This window comes from Podarcis vaucheri, assembly GCF_965113315.1.
Source record: "Podarcis vaucheri genome assembly, chromosome: 2".
NCBI lineage: Eukaryota > Metazoa > Chordata > Lepidosauria > Squamata > Lacertidae > Podarcis > Podarcis vaucheri.
In genome coordinates, this window is record NC_138760.1 from 134,812,456 (window position 1) to 134,831,659 (window position 19,204).

The 19,204-nt window shown below is 56.1% G+C and overlaps 2 protein-coding genes across 3 annotated transcripts in view; one reads left to right on the plus strand and one right to left on the minus strand.

Annotated features, from left to right (window-relative positions):
* CUTA (cutA divalent cation tolerance homolog) overlaps positions 1–12,609 on the plus strand; it is a 94,073-nt gene extending 81,464 nt beyond the window's left edge. Inside the window, exons 2-7 of one of the 2 annotated variants that reach the window (XM_082211460.1) lie at positions 10,834–10,888; positions 11,051–11,208; positions 11,336–11,395; positions 11,912–11,957; positions 12,262–12,311; positions 12,410–12,609. In XM_082211460.1, coding sequence (XP_082067586.1) covers positions 10,841–10,888; positions 11,051–11,208; positions 11,336–11,395; positions 11,912–11,957; positions 12,262–12,311; positions 12,410–12,509 — 462 coding nt within the window. In that variant the 5' untranslated portion in view covers positions 10,834–10,840 and the 3' untranslated portion in view covers positions 12,510–12,609. Of the gene's footprint in view, positions 1–10,821; positions 10,889–11,050; positions 11,209–11,335; positions 11,396–11,911; positions 11,958–12,261; positions 12,312–12,409 lie in introns of those variants that run through there. The other variant, XM_082211461.1, reaches the window with a different exon arrangement.
* Positions 12,610–13,319: 710 nt separating this feature from the next.
* On the minus strand, positions 13,320–18,864 carry PHF1 (PHD finger protein 1). Its single transcript, XM_082211322.1, has 15 exons — positions 18,824–18,864; positions 18,037–18,276; positions 17,860–17,941; positions 17,311–17,406; positions 17,133–17,218; positions 16,894–17,042; positions 16,693–16,788; positions 16,535–16,603; positions 15,858–15,981; positions 15,553–15,620; positions 15,340–15,471; positions 15,022–15,232; positions 14,839–14,942; positions 14,687–14,746; positions 13,320–14,076 (listed from the first exon to the last, which is right to left on the minus strand). The coding sequence occupies exons 2-15, from the start codon at positions 18,259–18,261 to the stop codon at positions 13,752–13,754; spliced, it is 1,827 nt and encodes a 608-aa protein (XP_082067448.1). The 5' UTR covers positions 18,262–18,276; positions 18,824–18,864; the 3' UTR covers positions 13,320–13,751.
* Between the last annotated feature and the right edge of the window lie 340 nt (positions 18,865–19,204).

Sequence of the window (19,204 nt, forward strand, 5' to 3'; positions counted from 1 at the left end):
AATTTTGAACCAATCAGTTGTTCCATATCCAGTTCTAACTGTAGCTTCTTGTCCCACATTGAGATCTCTCAGGAGACAGATGAGGTGATCAGGCACTCCCATTTCTTTAAGAGCTTGCCATAGTTTGCTGTGGTCAACACAGTCAAAGGCTTTTGCATAGTCCAGGGGTCTGCAACCCGCGGCTCCGGAGCCGCATGTGGCTCTTTTACATCTTTGCTGCGGCTCCGGGGCAGATACTAGCAAGGGGAGGAGGCGCATTGTGCACCCCGACACTCCCCACTGTGGCAGGCGCTGTACTGGCTGTGACGTCGCATGGGGGCGGTGCGTGCGTTAGTCATGCACCGTCCCGACGTCACCTTCCTGCCCGCTGTCAGATCGCGGCTCCGGAGATATATTTGTTTTAAATGTCACAATGGTTTTGCGGCTCCCTTTTTTTTCCTCTTCAGAAACGGGTCCAAGTGGCTCTTTTTGTCTTAAAGGTTGCAGACCCCTGGCATAGTCAATGAAGCAGAAGTAGATGTCTTTCTGGAATTCTCTAGCTTTCTCCATAATCCAGCGCATGTTTGCAATTTGGTCTCTGGTTCCTCTGCCCCTTCGAAATCCAGCTTGCACTTCTGGGAGTTCTCGGTCCACATACTGCTTGAGCCTTCCTTGTAGAATTTTAAGCATAACCTTGCTAGCGTGTGAAATGAGTGAAATTGTGCGGTAGTTGGAGCATTCTTTGGCACTGCCCTTCTTTGGCATTGGGATGTAGACTGATCTTCTCCAATCCTCTGGCCACTGCTGAGTTTTCCAAATTTGCTGGCATATTGAGTGCAGCACCTTAACAGCATCATCTTTTAAAATTTTAAACAGTTCAGCTGGAATACCATCACTTCCACTGGCCTTGTTATTTGCAGTGCTTTCTAAGGCCCATTTGACTTCACTTTCCAGGATGTCTGGCTCAAGGTCAGCAATCACACTACCTGGGGTGTACGAGACATCCATTTCCTTCTGGTATAGTTCCTCTGTGTATTCTTGCCACCTCTTCTTGATGTCTTCTGCTTCTGTTAGGTACTTTCCACTTTTGCCTTTTATTATGGTAATCTTTGTACGAAATGTTCCTTTCATATCTCCAATTTTCTTGAACAGATCTCTGGTTCTTCCCATTCTGCTGTTTTCCTCTATTTCTTTGCATTGCTCGTTTAAGAAGGCCTTCTTGTCTCTCCTTGCTATTTTTTGGAAATCTGCATTCAATTTCCTGTATCTTTCACTATCTCCCTCGCATTTTGCTTGCCTTCTCTCCCCCGCTATTTGTAAGGCCTCGTTGGACAGCCACTTTGCTTTATTGCATTTCCTTTTCATTGGGATGGTTTTAGTTGCTGCCTCCTGTATAATGTTACAAGCCTCCATCCATAGTTCTTCAGGCACTCTGTACACCAAATCTAAATCCTTAAACCTGTTCCTCACTTCCACTGGGTATTCATAAGGGATTTGACTTAGATTGTATCTTACCGGCCCAGTGGTTTTTCCTACTTTCTTCAGTTTAAGCTTGAATTTTGCTATAAGAAGCTGATGATCTGAGCCACAGTCAGCTCCAGGTCTTGTTTTTGCTGACTGTATAGAGCTTCTCCATCTTTGGCTGCAGAGAATATAATCAATCTGATTTCGATGCTGCCCATCTGGTTATGTCCATGTGTAGAGTCGTCTCTTGTGTGTTGGGAAAGAGTGTTTGTGATGACCAGCTTGTTCTCTTGGCAGAACTCTATTAGCCTTTGCCCTGCTTTGTTTTGAACTTCAAGGCCAAACTTGCCAGTTGTTCCTTTTATCTCTTGATTCCCTACTTTAGCATTCCAATCCCCTATAATGAGAAGAACATCCTTCTTTGGTGTCATTTCTAGAAGGTGTTGTAAGTCTTCATAGAATTGGTCAATTTCAGTTCAGTGGTTGGTGCATAAACTTGGGTTACTGTGATGTTAAAAGGTCTGCCTTGGATTCATATCGAGATCATTCTATCATTTTTGAGATTGCATCCCAGTACAGCTTTCGCCACTCTTTTGTTGACTATGAGGGCCACTCCATTTCTTTTACGGGATTCTTGCCCACAGTAGTGATCTCATCTGTCCTCCCAGTTGAACGACGTGGCCCAGGGAGAGAGGGGAAAATAGTGGAAGTGAACAGCTGGCTTCGCAAATGGTGTAAACAGGAACAGTTTGGATTCTTAGATCACGGACTCCAGTTTCTTGAAGATGGACTTCTGGCAAGCGATGGGCTGCACCTCACAACGGTTGGGAGAAATGTTCTTGCCAATAATCTCATAAACCTCATCAGGAGGGCTTTAAACTGACTAATGTGGGGGAGGGAGACAGTGCTCCTGAAGGTAGGAGTCTATCAGTTGATGAAGATGATCATCCAAATGTCATAGACCAAATGGAGCAAACAGCACGCAGACCTAGTGGTGGGAGGAAAAAATCCTTAAATAAGAGACACGGGGGAATGATTAATGGACTTCAATGTCTGTACACTAATGCGCAAAGCATGGGAAATAAACAAGATGAGCTTGAGCTCTTGGTACAGCAAACTAAATATGACATAATAGGCATCACTGAAACCTGGTGGGATAAGTCCCACGATTGGAATGTAATAATGGGGGGATACAATCTATTTCGGAGAAACAGACCAGACAAGAATGGAGGAGGAGTGGCGTTATATGTCATGGATGTGTATACCTGTGAAGAGATCCAAGATTTAGAACCTCAAAGTCAAAGTGAGAGCATTTGGGTCAAAATTAAGGGAGAGAAGAATAACAGTGACCTCATTGTGGGAGTTTACTATAGATCCCCAAGCCAAACGGAGGACATAGATGATGCCTTCCTGGAACAGATGGCCAAGCATGCAAAAGGAAGGGAGATAGTAGTAATGGGGGACTTCAATTACCCGGATATTTGTTGGATGTCAAACTCAGCCAAGAGCATAAGGTCAAACAGATTCCTCACTGGCCTTGCAGACAACTTCATTGTCCAGAAAGTGGGAGAAGCAACAAGAGGAACAGCCATTTTAGATCTGGTCCTAACCAATGTTGATGACCTGGTTAGTGGGGTAGAAGTGGAAGGATCATTAGGCGCGAGTGATCATGCTCTTCTGAAGTTTACTATACAGCAGAAAGGAGCAGCCAAGCATACTAGGACTCAATTTCTTGACTTTAAGAAAGCCGACTTCATAAAACTTAGGGAAGTGCTGGGTGAGATCCCATGGACAGCAATACTAAAAGGAAAGGGAGTTCATGATGGCTGGGAGTTTGTTAAGAGGGAGATACTAAAAGCACAACGTCAGGCAATACCAATGAGACGGAAACATGGAAGGTGCCTAAAGAAGCCAGGGTGGCTATCTAAAGAACTTTTAACTGAGTTAAGATTAAAAAAGGATGTGTACAAAAAATGGAAAAGGGGGGAACCACCAAAGACGAATTCAAACAAATAGCCAGCACGTGTAGACACAAAGTCAGAAAAGCTAAAGCACAGAATGAACTCAGGCTTGCTAGAGAGGTTAAAAGCAACAAAAAAGGCTTTTATGGGTATGTTCGTAGCAAAAGGAAGAACAAAGAAACAGTGGGGTCACTCAGAGGAGAAGATGGTGAAATGCAAACAGGGGACACAGAAAGGGCTGAACTCCTCAATGCCTTCTTTGCCTCAGTCTTCTCCGATAAAGAAAACAATGCCCGACCTGAAGAATTTGGAGCAAATGATTCAGCAAAGGAAACACAGCCCAGAATAACTAAGGAGATAGTACAAGAATACTTGGCTAGTTTAGATGTATTCAAGTCTCCAGGGCCAGATGAACTGCATCCAAGAGTATTAAAAGAACTGGCAGATGTGATCTCAGAACCACTGGCAGTCATCTTTGAGAATTCCTGGAGAACAGGCGAAGTCCCGGCAGACTGGAGGAGGGCAAATGTTGTCCCTATTTTCAAAAAGGGGGAAAGAGAGGACCCAAATAATTACCGCCCAGTCAGTCTGACATCAATACCAGGGAAGATTCTGGAGCAGATCATTAAGCAAACAGTCTGTGAGCACCTAGAAAGGAATGCTGTGATCACCAATAGTCAGCATGGATTTCTGAAAAATAAGTCATGTCAGACTAACCAGATCTCGTTTTTTGACAGACTTACAAGCCTGGTAGATGAAGGGAATGCAGTGGATGTAGCCTACCTTGATTTCAGCAAGGCATTTGACAAGGTGCCCCATGATATTCTTGTAAAGAAGCTGGTAAAATGCGGTCTTGACTATGCTACCACTCAGTGGATTTGTAACTGGCTGACTGACCGAACACAAAGGATGCTCATCAATGGTTCCTCTTCATCCTGGAGAAGAGTGACTAGTGGGGTGCCACAGGGTTCTGTCTTGGGCCCGGTCTTATTCAACATCTTTATCAACGACTTGGATGATGGACCCAAGGGCATCCTGATCAAATTTGCAGATGACACCAAACTGGGAGGGGTGGCTAACACCCCAGAGAACAGGATCACACTTCAAAACGACCTTGACAGATTAGAGAACTGGGCAAAAACAAACAAGATGAACTTTAACAGGGAGAAATGTAAAGTATTGCACATGGGCAAAAAAATGAGAGGCACAAATACAAGATGGGTGACACCTGGCTTGAGAGCAGTACATGTGAAAAGGATCTAGGAGTCTTGGTTGACCACAAACTTGACACGAGCCAACAGTGTGATGCGGCAGCTAAAAAAGCCAATGCAATTCTGGGCTGCATCAATAGGAGTATAGCATCTAGATCAAGGGAAGTAATAGTGCCACTGTATTCTGCTCTGGTCAGACCTCACCTGGAGTACTGTGTCCAGTTCTGGGCACCACAGTTCAAGAAGGACACGGACAAACTGGAACGTGTCCAGAGGAGGGCAACCAAAATGGTCAAAGGCCTGGAAACGATGCCTTATGAGGAACGGCTAAGGGAGCTGGGCATGTTTAACCTGGAGAAGAGGAGGTTAAGGGGTGATATGATAGCCATGTTCAAATATATAAAAGGATGTCACATAGAGGAGGGAGAAAGGTTGTTTTCTGCTGCTCCGGAGAAGCGGACACGGAGCAATGGATCCAAACTACAAGAAAGAAGATTCCACCTAAACATTAGGAAGAACTTCCTGACAGTAAGAGCTGTTCGACAGTGGAATTTGCTGCCAAGGAGTGTGGTGGAGTCTCCTACTTTGGAGGTCTTTAAGCAGAGGCTTGACATCCATATGTCAGGAGTGCTCTGATGGTGTTTCCTGCTTGGCAGGGGGTTAGACTCGATGGCCCTTCTGGTCTCTTCCAACTCTATGATTCTATGATTCTATTCTATGATTCTAGTAGATAAGATGGTCATCCGAACTGAATTCGCCCATTCCCATCCATTTTAGTTCACTGAATGTCAATATTTATTCTTGCCATCTCATTTTTGACCACATCCAACTTACCCAGGTTCATGGTTATTACATTCCAGGTTCCTATGCAATATTTTTCTTTACAGCATTGGACTTTCCTTTCGCTTCCAGGCATATCTGCAACTGAGCGTCCTTTCGGCTTTGGCCCAGCCGCTTCATCAGCTCTGAATCTACTTTGGCAGAAGTCTTGGCTTCGTTTTTAAGCGCGGGGCTGGGGCGGGGGAAGCCTGAGCTTTCCCCGATCCCAGCCCCCAGAACAGGTCTGGGAGCAGCGGCAAGGCTGAAAGCTACTATCGACAAGCCTTTGGAACCCGGCGGGAAGTCCCGCCGCGCTCCGAAGGCTTGCGGATAGCTGCCTGAAGCCTGGAGAGCAAGAGGGGTCGGTGTGCACTGACCCCTCTCACTTTCCAGGCTTCAGCGAAAGCCTGCATTCGATCTATAGTACGTACACACATTTCCCCTTCATTTTTGGAAGGGGGAAAGTGTGTCCTATAGAGCGAAAAATATGGTATTTTTAAAGCTAGGTAACATCCCTGAGCTGTCAAGTTGAAAGGATACATTCAGGCGTACAGTCATACCTTGGGTTGAATGCGCTTCGGGTTGAGCGCGTTCGAGTTGCACTCTGTGGAAACCCGGAAGTAACGGAGCGTGTTACTTCCGGGTTTCTCCGCTTGCTCAAAATGACGTCATGCGCATGTGCAGAAGCGGCGAAAAGCGACGTGCGTGTGCAGACGTGCCGTTGCTGGTTACGTCTGCGTCTAGATGCAAATGGGGCTCCGGAACGGATCCCGTTCGTATCTAGAAGTACCACTGTAATATTTGTAACATTTAACAGCTTTAAAGATGTGCCCCCCCGGTAATTTCCGTAAGAAAGAAAAGGAAATTTGGGGGAAGCTTTCATTACAGTGAAGGAATGAATGCAAGAGGAAGGATGGGTTGTTGGGATGGGGTGTCCTCTTCCAATCCTGCGCCCCCCCTTTCCAAGGGTCCCCTGGCAAGAGGAAGGGAGAAGGGGGGGGCAATGTGTCCTGAGTTCTCAGATCTCCAGTGAAAATAGGGACGTCCTATTCCAAGATATGGAATAGCATAACATCAAACACTGAAAACTTCCCTAGACAGGGCTGCCTTCAGATGTCTTCTAAAAGTTGTACAGTGGTCCCTTGCTGCTCAAACTTCATCCGTTCCAGAAGTCCGTTCCAAAACCAAAGCGTTCCAAATCCAAGGCACGCTTTCCCATAGAAAGGAATGCAAAATGGATTAATTTGTTCCAGACTTTTTAAAACAACCCCTAAAACATTGATTTAACATTAATTTTACTATCTAACGAGACCATTGATCCATAAAATGAAAGTAATTATCAATGTACAGTTCCGTACTTTAGAATAAATAAGGCAGTATTGTACATGATAAAAATTACCTGCATTGGTGATAGTCATTGTTGGGATGGGGGGGCTTTTATCCAATTCTGCAGTCACACAATCAAACCCAGTAGCTAAATTGGGTTCCACACTGTCACAAAAACAAATTAACCGGAAAAGCCTCAAAAACAAAACCGCAAAATCAATAGCAAAAGCAAGAGCACCAAATACAATGGCACCTTGGTTCTCGAACCTAATCCGTTCTGGAAGTCCGTTTGACTTCAGAAATGTTTGAAAACCAAGGTGCAGCTTCTGATTGGTGCAGGCGCCCTGGAAATAATAGCCGACAGCCGCATCGGATGTTCAGCTTCCCAAAAATGTTCAAAAACTGGAATACTTACTTCTGGGTTTTCAGTGTTTGGGAACCAAGGCGTTTGAGAACTGTAGTGTAATTTATCTCCTTGACATCTGACTATTATTATTTTTCCCTGATGGGGTACCAAGAACCTGCAAGGAGTCCTTATGTAGGTTCTCTAGGAGAAAATAACAGAGGCCAACCAGAGAATATTGAAAAGCAAAGCAGCTAGTAAGCCTGATCTTTATTAAACTGTTGCAACAGGGTCCCCCATTCCTCTTATACAGACTTTTGAAGTTGCCTACCCTATAGCCAGAGACCTCCTACCAAAAAACCCCATACATACATTACAGAAGGAGGCAGTCTCCAGCAGAAATCCTGTCTGCCAGGATACGTACCTGACAACCATCACTGATTGCTTTACCTGGGCAGCCTGGCCATTCTTTTGTTAATACTTTAGTTCCTGAATCCAGGTCACAGGCTCACCCTGTTCACACACAAATATGCCCTAAAGACAGGATTTGTAAGTAAAAAAGAATATTTGAGGTTACTGGAAGAGTCAAAATGGTTTCAGGATTGCTCCCTTGTACTATTTCAGACACGTGGTTTATATACTCATGTGTTTGCCTTGTAAATTTATGAACATTTTTTTTTTATAAGACCTTAGAACTCCTATAACTTCCCTGTTCCAATATATGAAATAACATAAAATCAAACCAGAGCTGGATTTAGGTTTGATGAGGCCCTAAGCTCCTGAAGGTCGTGGGGCCCTTTATATGACCAGCTGTCCTTTGTCGATGGGATGCAGGTGGCGCTGTGGGTTACACCACAGAGCCTAGGACTTGCCGATCAGAAGGTCGGCGGTTCAAATCCCTGCAACGGGGTGAGCTCCCGTAGCAGTTCGAAAGCACGTCAAAGTGCAAGTAGATAAATAGGTACCACTCCGGCGGGAAGGTAAACGGCGTTTCCGTGCGCTGCTCTGGTTCACCAGAAGCAGCTTAGTCATGCTGGCCACATGACCTGGAAGCTGTACACCGGCTCCCTCGGCCAGTAAAGCGAGATGAGCGCTGCAACCCCAGAGTCGGCCATGACTGGACGTAATGGTCAGGGGTCTCTTTACCCTTTACCTAAGCTCCTGAAGGTTGTGGGGCCTTGATATGTCCAGCTGTCCTTTGTCAACAACAAATTGTCACTGTTTTGTGTTGAATATATGCTATATGCTAACTTATGGACCTAAGAGGTATCTTAAAGCCATTTGCACATAACAAAATAGGAGCTGACGCAGCACAAAACACTGTTGCTGTATGAAGTTTTTATTGTATTTGTTTTTTAGCTTATATTTTGGAAATGTGCCTCGTTTCCCCCCCTTTGGTCTTTTAGGGGGCCCATGAGAGAGAGCGGGGCCCCAAGCTATGAGTATTTATCTCCTTGACCTCGAAACAAACAAGATGAATTTTAACAGGGAGAAATGTAAAGTATTGCACTTGGGCAAAAAAAATGAGAGGCACAAATACAAGATGGGTGACACCTGGCTTGAGAGCAGTACATGTTGTTACGGCTAAAATCTGGGTGCGGGGTTACTCTGCCACCCAGCTCATCGGACTAAGTCCGTGGGTCCCTGCGGAAGAAAATGAGCTCAGCCGGACACAGGAGCAAACTGCAGAAGGTCCAAGTTTATTGCGCAACAGGTTCAAGGCGAGATTGAACCCAGAGAAAGGGGTGACATGAACTTTTGAAATTTCCCTCCATATCCCAGAATACAGTGCAAAATACATCCCAGTTACATCATGAATACATTAAGAAGAGGTTGGGTTACACAGATTAACATATGGAGGAGGGAGGGGGTGAATATGCAGAGAGCCGGATGGAGGAGGGAGGGGGGAATATGCAGAGCTGGAGATATGCGCAGATAAGCACATCCTGAGAAGGCAATGGTCCATGTTTGCATAGTCTGTCACCTGGCATTGCCCAGAGGAAAGGTTTGGCAGAGTGATTTTGACAGGATTACTTGAGAGATTATGGAGGACAGGGGAGGGGTGATGGAGTCCTAGAGAAATTGAGCAAATATATTGTAGTGAAGAAGACATGCCCCCCCCCTTCCGTAACAATGTGAAAAGGATCTAGGAGTCTTGGTTGACCACAAACTTGACATGAGCCAACAGTGTGACGTGGCAGCTAAAAAAGCCAATGCAATTCTGGGCTGCATCAATAGGAGTATAGCATCTAGATCAAGGGAAGTAATAGTGCCACTGTATTCTGCTCTGGTCAGACCACACCTGGAGTACTGTGTCCAGTTCTGGGCACCACAATTCAAGAAGGACACTGACAAACTGGAACGTGTCCAGAGGAGGGCAACCAAAATGGTCAAAGGCCTGGAAACGATGCCTTATGAGGAATGGCTAAGGGAGCTGGGCATGTTTAGCCTGGAGAAGAGGAGGTTAAGGGGTGATATGATAGCCATGTTCAAATATAGAAAAGGATGTCACATGGAGGAGGGAGAAAGGTTGTTTTCTGCTGCTCCAGAGAAGCGGACACGGAGCAATGGATCCAAACTACAAGAAAGAAGATTCCACCTAAACATTAGGAAGAACTTCCTGACAGTCAGAGCTGTTTGACAGTGGCATTTGCTGCCAAGGAGTGTGGTGGAGTCTCCTACTTTGGAGGTCTTTAAGCAGAGGCTTGACAACCATATGTCAGGAGTGCTCTGATGGTGTTTCCTGCTTGGCAGGGGGTTGGACTCGATGGCCCTTCTGGTCTCTTCCAACTCTAGGATTCTATGATTCTATGAAATAGGTACCGCTCTGGCGGGAAGGTAAACGGCGTTTCCTTGCGCTGCTCTGGTTCACCAGAAGCAGCTTAGTCCTGCTGGCCACATGACCCGGAAACTGCACACCGGCTCCCTCGGCCAGTAAAGCGAGAAGAGCGCCGCAACCCCAGAGTCGGCCACGACTGGACCTAATGGTCAGGGGTCTCTTTACCCTTTACCTAAGCTCCTGAAGGTTGTGGGGCCCTTGATATGTCCAGCTGTCCTTTGTCAACAACAAATTGTCACTGTTTTGTGTTGAACATATGCTATATGCTAACTTATGGACCGAAGAGGGATCTTAAAGCCATTTGCACATAACAAAAGAGGAGCTGACGCAGCACAAAACACTGTTGCTGTATGAAGTTTTTATTGCATTTGTTTTTTATCTTATATTTTGGAAATGTGCCCCTTTTAGGGGGCCCATGAGAGCGGGGCCCCAAGCTAGTATTTATCTCCTTATGAAAAATGAGGCCCCTCCGCCCCCCCCATTCCTTGGAAGGCCAGAGCAGAGCCATCACCGTGTTTTTGGGTGGGGGGGGGGCAGCGGCATTTGGGGCGACGCAGGGAGACCCCCCAGGCCGGCCGCGCAAGAGACAGGGCAAAGCGGGGACCGGACGGGGCATGCGCGCGCTTCACGTTCGTGGGCGGGGCGGTGACGTCAGAGGGCCGGGCGGGGAGCGGGGCGGGGCTGGTGCTCACGTGGCGCGGACGCGACGGAGAGCAGGTAGGGGGAGAGAGAGGCGGGGAGGCCCCCCCCCCAAAGGCAGAAGCCCCCCCCAACCCTGATCTCTGCAGGCGGGAGTCCCACCGGGGAAGGCGGCGGCGGCGGGACGCTGCCCCGGTTGAGCGGCTGCCTGCGCCCCCGGGAAAGGGGCGGGGTCCCCTTGCGCCCCCCACCCGCCCCCATGCCAGGCCGGAGCAGCCGAGCGCAGATGGCCCGAGGCGCCTGCGGTGTAAGTGGCTGGAGTGGGGCCCCCAGACCCCCCCCACGCCTTCCGGGGGCCAGAAAGGCGGCCTGGCGGGGGGGGGCTGCTTTCTGGCTCAGTGCAGGCCTGGGGGGGGAACGGGGTCCCTGCCACGCCCCCCAAGCGCCCCACTTTCCTCCCCCCCCCCAGGTCCTCCTCCTGGCGCTGCTGATGCCCCCTCTGCTGCGCACGGCCTGCCAGCTCTTCTCCTCCATGGCCGCCTCCGCCGGGGGCCCCTACGTCCCCGGGACCCTCTCGGCCGCCTTCGTCACCTGCCCCAACCAGACCGTCGCCAAGGAGATTGCCAGGTGAGCCCCGCCTGGGGGTTGGGATGGATGACCCCGGGGTGTCCCTCTCCAGTCTGCTGCTCCCTTCCTTCCTGGCCGGCCCTGAGGGTCTCTCTCTCTCCCCCTCCGCCTGCCCCCCACCCCGCAGGGCCGTCGTGGTGAAGAAGCTGGCCGCCTGCGTCAACATCGTCCCGCAGATCACCTCCATGTGAGTGGGGAGGGCTCAGGCGTGGGCCAAGGTGGGGCTGCGAGGCGGCAGGGCACCCCAGAGAAGGGGGCGGGCGGGGGTACACTACCCACCCACCTCCCCAAACCCAGGCTGAGGGTCGGGGTTGGACTAGATGACCCCTGGGGTCCCTTCCAGGATTTTGGGGGGGGGGGTTCCTTCCTGTGCAATTTCATTTCGTTATTATATTTACATCCTTTTTTTATTATATACATTTCAATTACTCCCACCAGGAACTCCGCAAGGGGGGAAAGCTGGGCCTGGGCCCCTTTGCACCCTCTGGAAAAGGGCTCCCCCCCTTCCTGGGGGGCATCACAAGCCACACCCTCTTTTTATTCCATCACATTTCTGCATGCCCCCCCCTTCCTTCCTGGGCACCATACGTGGTTCTGCTGCCCCTCACCACGGCCCTGTGGGGCAGGGCACCCCAGAGAAGGGGCTCCCAGGCTCCCTCGCCCGATGCTCTAACCACTGCGCCACCCCATCTCTCTCTTGCAGCTACCAGTGGAAGGGCAAGATTGAGGAGGACTCGGAGGTGCTGCTGGTGAGTCCCTCGGCCCCCCCGCCTGCCCCCCCTCCCTATAGGTCCACAGAGGCGAGGGGGAAAGCGGCCTCCAAACTGGACTGCTCCACTGTGCTGGGGGGCAGGGAAGCCCCCCATTAAGGAGGTGCTGTGTTGGGCACCTGGGAGGGATTTCTGGCCTGGCGCCCCCCCCCCCCAGGCCAGGAGGGGGCAGAAGCAGCCCAGAATACGTTGGGAGGCTGCTCAGAGCATCCCCTCTGACCACTGGGCGACACTTCCAGCCGATGAACGCTTTGCATTCAGATCCTGCCTCTCCCCCCAACAGATGATCAAGACGCGCAGCTCTCGCGCCTCGGCCCTGGCAGAGTTTGTCCGGTGAGTCGCTGGGGGATGGCCGGGGGGGGGGGACACACACTGAAGGACCCCCGCTCCAGCCCCGCTGCGAGGTGACGCCCCCTTTTCTGCCCCTGCAGGTCGGTGCACCCTTACGAAGTGGCGGAGGTGATCGCTCTCCCCATCCAGCAGGGGAATCCTCCCTACCTGCAGTGGGTGGAGGAGACAGTCCCAGAGTGAAGCGGAGGGGCTGGGGGGCGCCCCACGGCCAAGAAGGAGGTTTTAGGAGGAGAGCGGAAATAAACACCTCTCTGCCCCTGCCTGGTGGGGAGAAAGCCAAGGTGGTGTGGTCTGAATCTGTCCCGGGGGGCAGGAGGTGGGGGTCCGGGGAGGGGTCTCTGCCAGGCAGGCTTCGGCCTGCAAACTGCCCTGATCTCTCGAAACTGGACCCGCGAAGCAGCTGCGCCAAGATCAGGTTTCGGGAATGATGCGACGTCCCTCCTCCGCGGCCCCCCTAAATGGGCTCTTGTCCAGCCCCAGGCAGGGCTCCCCGCCCCACAGCCAGCCAGGCGGGATCCTGGGCTCTGCCTCCGAAAGGCAGCCCTTCCTCAAGCAGCAGAGTTAACCTGCGGAACTCCCTCCCACTGGAGCCAGTGATGGCGGGCACACTCCGCCTCCCCGGTCGGCGGCAGCCAATTCTTCCGATCGCCAGTTGCTGGAAAACACAGGAGGAGCAATAGAAGCGTGGGCTGGCAGGGACCCTGGGGGTCATCTAGCCCAACCCCCTGCAATGCCCCAGTGTGGGGCTCGAACCTGCAACCCTGAGATTCAGAGCCTCGTCCTCTCCTGATCCTGCCACCCCAGCAGTCCTGCCTTTGGCCTGCCAAGGGAGCCTCCAGGCCAGCAGCAGTCTATCTCGAGTCCTTGGGGTTTTGGGCCAGGAGGCTGGGCTGGACGGGCCTGACCCGGCAGGTGCTTCTGATGCTTTTAGGTGGGGTTTTTCTGGGGGGGGGGGTCTTGGGCCCCAGGAAGCAGCTGCAGGCAGCAAAGTCTTGCCCAGAAGCTCTTTTATTCGGAAGTGCTTTGTACAACAGTCAGTCTAGCAGCAGCAGAGGCAGTACTACAGGCGCAAGGGGGGGGGGGCTGTGTGTGTTTCGGGGGCAGCCGAGGGGGGGCGCTCTCTCTCTCTCCCACTCAGGCCTCTTTAAATAATACCTTTAACCAACAAACAGTAAAAAAATAAGCAGGACTCAAACTCTTTTTGGGGTCCAAGACGACGATATGGGGGGTAGGGAGCAGCAGCAGCAGCAAATAGAAGAAACTTGGGGGTCTCCTGCCCCCCCAAAAGCAAGAAACGGCACAGTCCACATTCCTCAAGCGGGTTGGGGGAGCCGCCCCACGGCCTGCCCCCCAGAATTGCACTTGTTGCTCTCTCCTTGGCCAGGCACATTGGGGGCCCCTCTGGGTCCCGCGTTGGGGCCCCTAAAACATGCTGCCCCCCTCCCACTCCACCAGGTACTGCACGGTGCCCTCGGTGGTGACACGGCGAGCCAGGATGCGCACCGCCTCCCCCCGCGCCAGCCGCCCCATGGGTCCAAAGTAGCCCGAGCTGGCGGGGCCGCCGGGGGCCACGCAGAGGGCCGAGGGGGCCGGGGCAGCCTGCGGGGGCCGCTTGGGGGCCGGCGGCGCGGAGTGTCGGCGCAGGAGTGTCCGGGGGGCGGGGCCGTCATCCGCCGGAGATCGCTCTGGGCTGCCCCGCTCCGCAGGGGCGGCGTCACCGGGGTCGAGGGGGGCTCCGCTGCTGGTGCTGCAGAAGGAAAGGGGGGGTCACTTGCTGCAGCCAAAGTCACCCCGAACCTCAACTTGCCCCCCGCTTGCCCTGGACGGCCAGCGCTACAACTTCCAGCAGCCCCCGCAGTGCGGGAAGCGGGAACGAGGGTCCCGGATAGACGGGCGTCCAACCTCTGGGGAAGGAGAGGCACCCCCCCTCCTCCTGCCTCCGCACAACAACCCTGTGAGGTGCGCTAGAGGAATGACAGCGGACTCCAAGGCCGCCTGGTTCGCTGCACGGCTGAGCGGGGATTTGAAGCCTGGTCTCTCCCAGGTCCTAGTCCAGTGCTCTAACTGGAGGAGGGTGGGGCTCACAGGGGCCGCCCCGACCTGGCAGAGGGGGCACCTTGTCTGGCGGCAAGGGGGTGGCCGGATGACGTTCCCTCCCCATCAGGGTCAAACAGCCATTCATGAGGCCGCTCACCCCACAGGCTGGAGAGCGGCCTCTTGGGGGTTTGGGGCTGGCCGGGGGCTGTGCTGAACCGGGCTTGCCCTAGAGTGGTGGGGGGGCAGTGAAGCCCCCTACTTCCATCCAAGCCCCCCTGGGGAAAGTGGGGCGCACCCCTCCCTCCCTCCCTCCTGCTCACCTCAAGGTCCCTGCAGTGTTGGCCGAGGGATGGAAGGAGGCAAACATCCGGATCGGGGCGCTGCAGGATGGGGGAGAGAGAGGCAGGCCGTCAGCGTGGGGCGGGGAACGCCTCCCCCCCCCGCCGTGGGGCTGCCTTGCTTGCCCCCTCACCTCTCCTGGCAGCGGGCGTCGGTGCGGCGGAAGTTGTAGGCGCTGGAAGTGCCGCCGTAGCCGCTGTAGCTCTGGTTAGCGCTGACTGGGTGCTGCACCACTTCCTGGGGGCAGAGAGAGCTCTTGAGAGGGACGCAGCACGGCCCCCCCCGGTCCCCCCGCCCTTCCTGGCCCCCGGCCTACCTGAGTGAGGGCCCTCTCCAGGCGCTCCCTCTCCCGGGTGCTCCGCTGCTGCTGCTGCTCCTCCTGCTGCTGCGCCCACTGCCCCCCGCTGCCACTCGGGGCCGGCGGCTGCCCCTTGCGCCGGCGCTGTGGCTGCTGCCGGGGCGGCCCCCGCCGCCCGGCCCTCGGGCGCTCCGGCCCCTTCCCACGCCTGCCCTGCCCTGAAAGGAAGCTGTAAGAGACCCTCCTTATCTGCACGGCACGGAGGGGGGTGCCGGAGGAGCAAAGGCGGGGGGAGGCCCTGCCCCCTTTCCCACCCCCTCGGGACCCCCGACTCACCTGCTGCCCGCGATGAAGGGGGTCCTGGGCGCGTCCCCGGAGCCGTCGGCCCCATGGGGGGCGGGTGGGGGGACGCGGCAGTGCAGCCCAAAGAGCCCCTTCCGCTTCTTGATCTCCTTCCCGGAGATGAACCTGCAGAGGAGGCGGCTGTGATGGGGCGGCTCTTGAACCCGGCACCCGCAGCCCCCCAGGGGTCCCACGGCACCCCCTCACCTGTCCTTGTGTCCCGTCAGGGCGTTCAGCAGCTGGCTGTAGCGCTCCCCCTTCGGGGTGTCCGAGAGCTGTGGGGAAAGGGGCAGCGTCAGACCCCCGCCACCCGCAGGCCAGGGTGCCCCACGGGGGGCGGATCCTGCCTCCTGGCCCACACTGCCAATCCCCAACATTAAAGGGATCCTAGACTTTTATCGGGCCCCATCCCCTGCAATTCAAGAATGTTTTGCCCCGCCTGGGACTCGAACCCACAACCCTGAGATTCAGAGTCTCGCCCCCAGGATCCCTCCCCCCCCCCGGCCTCTCACCTCGCCCAGCAGGAGGCTGTCCCAGTTCTCGCTGGCGAAGGGGAGGATCTCGCGCTCAAAGTCAAAGTACTTCTTCTTGCAGCAGATGCTGAGGTGGTAGAGGATGAGGTGGGCCACGTCCACCCTGCGGGGGGGGGCAGGCGGGAATCCCTCAGCGCAGCCAGCGCAGCCCCCCACCCTCCCGGCCCCCCACTCCCGCCCGGTGCCTCCTGGCCCTTGAGGAGGCGGCTTCCTTCGCTCTGGCGCCAAAACCTCCTTCCCCCTTCTGCTCTCTCTTTGCTTTCTAGATCAGCTGCTGAATTCTGACCGACTTATTCTGAGTTACCAAGCGTGTCCCAATTATCCCAAGCGGAGTATTTGGAAATCAAGTGAGAAGCAGGAAGCTGTTAATTAAAGGGCCCAAGTGGATCAGGATACACTCAAGATGTGGGGTTGTGGTTTTTTAAGGACCACTTTCCTTTGGCTCTCTTTAAGCTGCTTTTATATGGAATCGCAGTTGGCAGGGACCCCGAGGGTCATCCAGTCCAACCCCCCAAGATGCAGGGACGTCCTGCCCAACGGGGGGCCCGATCCCGTGACCGAGTCTGGGCTGGGGCCAGGCACGCCTCCCTGGGGCCAGGCCGCTGCATTGCTTTCTTGTGCTTATGCCCCACTGCCGCCCCAAAGTGCCCCCTCACCATCTCAGGGGGAGACGCCGGGCGCTCTCTGGGCCTCCCGTGCAGACGCAGCACTCAAAGACGTAGAACCTGCCGGGTGGAGCCGGGGGGGGGGGTCAGTCACAAGATGCCCTCGCCCTCTGACCCCCACCCTCCCCCCCCCCAGGGCTGCCCCTCACCTGTCCCCGTAGAGCAGCGGCTTGCTCAGGCACTGGGTGCAGGCCTCGTGGAACCACTGGGCGCAGCCGCGGCACTGGAGCATCTTCAGGTTCCACCTGAGGCAGAGGAAGAGAGGGGGCCGGTCAGCTGAGCCCCCTCGGGATCCAGAGGCGCCCCCCTCCTCCCCGCAAGCCCCCCTCTTCCGCCCCCGCCAGACTCACTCTCCGGGGCCCCCACAGTAGCAGTAGCACTGCTGGCGGTTGGCGAGGTGCTCTGCGTCCCACTCCAGGGCCTTCAGCTGGTAGGGCAAGACCAGCTTCATGCCCAGCATGGCCTTGGCGTAGGGCCCCTTCTTGAGGGCGCCGCCCCGCTGCGGAAGGAGGAAAGCCGTGGGGCAGAGTCAGTGCGCGGGGCTGGGACAGAGGACCTCGGGGGGGGGGGCAGAGGAGACCACGCTTACCTTGGTGGCCACGGCAAAGACACACTGCCGGCAGGTCCAGGCCCCATCGCTCAGCACCCGGGGCAGGTGGCATTCCTGGTGGTAGGCTGCGGGGGGGGGGAGAGGAAGGAGGGTCATCAGTGGGGCAACGGGGGGGGGGCACCAGGGGCAGCTTGTGGGGAACCTTTGGCGGACTTACCGTGGCTGCATTTCTCACACCGCACCAGCCGGTTGTCTGGGCTCACGGCCTCCGAGTGGCACACGCAGCAGGACTGCTCCTCCCCAGGCACAGCCGCTAGGAGAAAAGGCAGGGGGGGGGGCGTGAGGGGCCAGTCCCCCCCCCAAGGGCAGCTGGGTTCCTGCCCCAGGAGCCTCAGAAGCAAGATAGACTGCCTCTGGAGTTGGAGGCTCCATCGGGAAATAAGAAGTGTCTGCCGGATGGGGCCAAAGGGGGTTCTCCTCTGATCCAGCCCCCCTTCTCACCCTGGGCAGCCAGGGAATGCCCCCCCCCAAAGCGGCTTCCAGGAACCGGCCATTCAGAACCATCCTGGTTAGGAGCCACTGATATCTCGGCAGTGGGAGGGAGTTCCACAGGTGAACTCTGCACTGGGGTCATCCCCACAGAACAAGACGCGGGGGGGGGGGGGAGCCTGGCCTGCAGGGGGTGGAGACTGGGGGGGGACCCCAAAGAGGAGGCCCGGGGTGGGGGGGTGTTAGCCAGGGGGTGGGGGGGGCATCTCCCACTGACCTGGGTTGATGTCCTTCCAGAGCACGAGGAACTGGGAGTCGTCCTCAAACTGCACCAGGCACACCTGCCGGAGGGGGTCCACCTGCAGGGGGGGAGGGAGGGAGGGGGTGAGCAGAGACCCCCAGCCGGGGGGGGGGCGGACCCCCCTGTCCCCCGAGGGGAGGGGCAGCCACTGACCTTCTTGATGGTGCCCAGGTAGAGGAGGCCGTCGGTCCAGCGCGCCAGGACATCCTGGCCCTCCCAGAAGCGGGGCCAGCCGGGCGGGGCTGCGCTGGGGCCCCCGGGCGAGGGGGGCGCCCCTCCGCTGCCGGCCGCCGGCCGCTTCCAGGGCCCCGAGGTCAGGCGGGCGCTGGTCCGGGTCAGCCGGGCCGAGGCGGGGGTGGCGGGAGGCTCGCTCGCCATCACATCGCGCCCCACCTGCAGCGGGGGGGGGGGAGAGACGGGGGTCAGGCTCCGCCCGCAGAGGACCCCCCCGGAGTCCGGCCCCCCACCTGGGCGGGGGAGGGGCGGGGGCGCCCCCTTGCCGGCTCCGCTCTGGGGGTCCCTCTCGCGGGGGGCGGGGGTCTCAGGGGCGGCGGAGCGGGACCCTCTGCGGCTCCATCCTCCCGCGGAGCGCCAGTGACGCAGCAGCAGCCGGAGCGGGGGGCCGCGAGGGGGGATGCCGAGGGCCGGGCGGCCGAGCCCCCCCAGCGCCCCCACCCGGACCCGCCACGCCCCCGCCGGGCTGGGGGGGGCAGCGGGGGAAAGACCGTGGCAGCGCCTGGGGGTCCCCCCGATGCCAGGACCCCCGGCCCCCTCCAAGGGGGCGTCCCTGGAATGGAGGGGGGGCTGGCCTGGGGCCCTGTGTGCCCCCCCCCTGCCTCAGGCCCCGAACCCCCTTCCTGGGGGGGGAGGGAAAAGGGGGCCGGGGTCACTAGGGGTCTTTTGGAGATGGGGGGTCCCTCCCCTCCAGGCCCCGCCCCACCTGCGCAGAGGGGCAGGCGGGTGTTCAACGGGGGAAGCTGCCTGTTGCCAAGGCGCGCTCCGCCGGCCTCCCCCCGGGGGGGGCCCCGCCTGTTTGTTTGTGTCTCTCTCTCTCTCTCTCCCTAGACATTGATCTCTCTCCCCATAGATCTCCCTGGCCCCGCCCCTCCGGCGCAGGCCCCGCCCCCGCCCGCCCGCCCGCCCACTTCCTGCGCGCCGCGGCCGTTGCCATGGAGGGGCGGGGCCGCCTGCGGCACGCGCGCGCACTCACGCTCGCCCCCCCCGCCGACGCTCCTTCCGGCGGAGGCGGTCTCGGGCGCCTTCTTTGGCGGCGCGCGTGCGCAGTGCGTCCTCCGCTCGGGCCGTGCGCCAAGGAGGGACT

What these genes read in the sequence shown, in the direction of transcription:
- PHF1 (XM_082211322.1), bottom strand. Translation starts at nt 18,261, where the DNA reads ATGGCGAGCGAGCCTCCCGCCACCCCCGCCTCGGCCCGGCTGACCCGG. An exon ending in CTGACGGGACACAAGGACAG is followed by an intron (nt 15,472 to 15,552) that starts GTGAGGGGGTGC and finishes CCTCCTCTGCAG; the next exon opens with GTTCATCTCCGGGAAGGAGA. An exon ending in AACACTGCAGGGACCTTGAG is followed by an intron (nt 14,077 to 14,686) that starts GTGAGCAGGAGG and finishes TTCCTTCTGCAG; the next exon opens with CACCAGCAGCGGAGCCCCCC.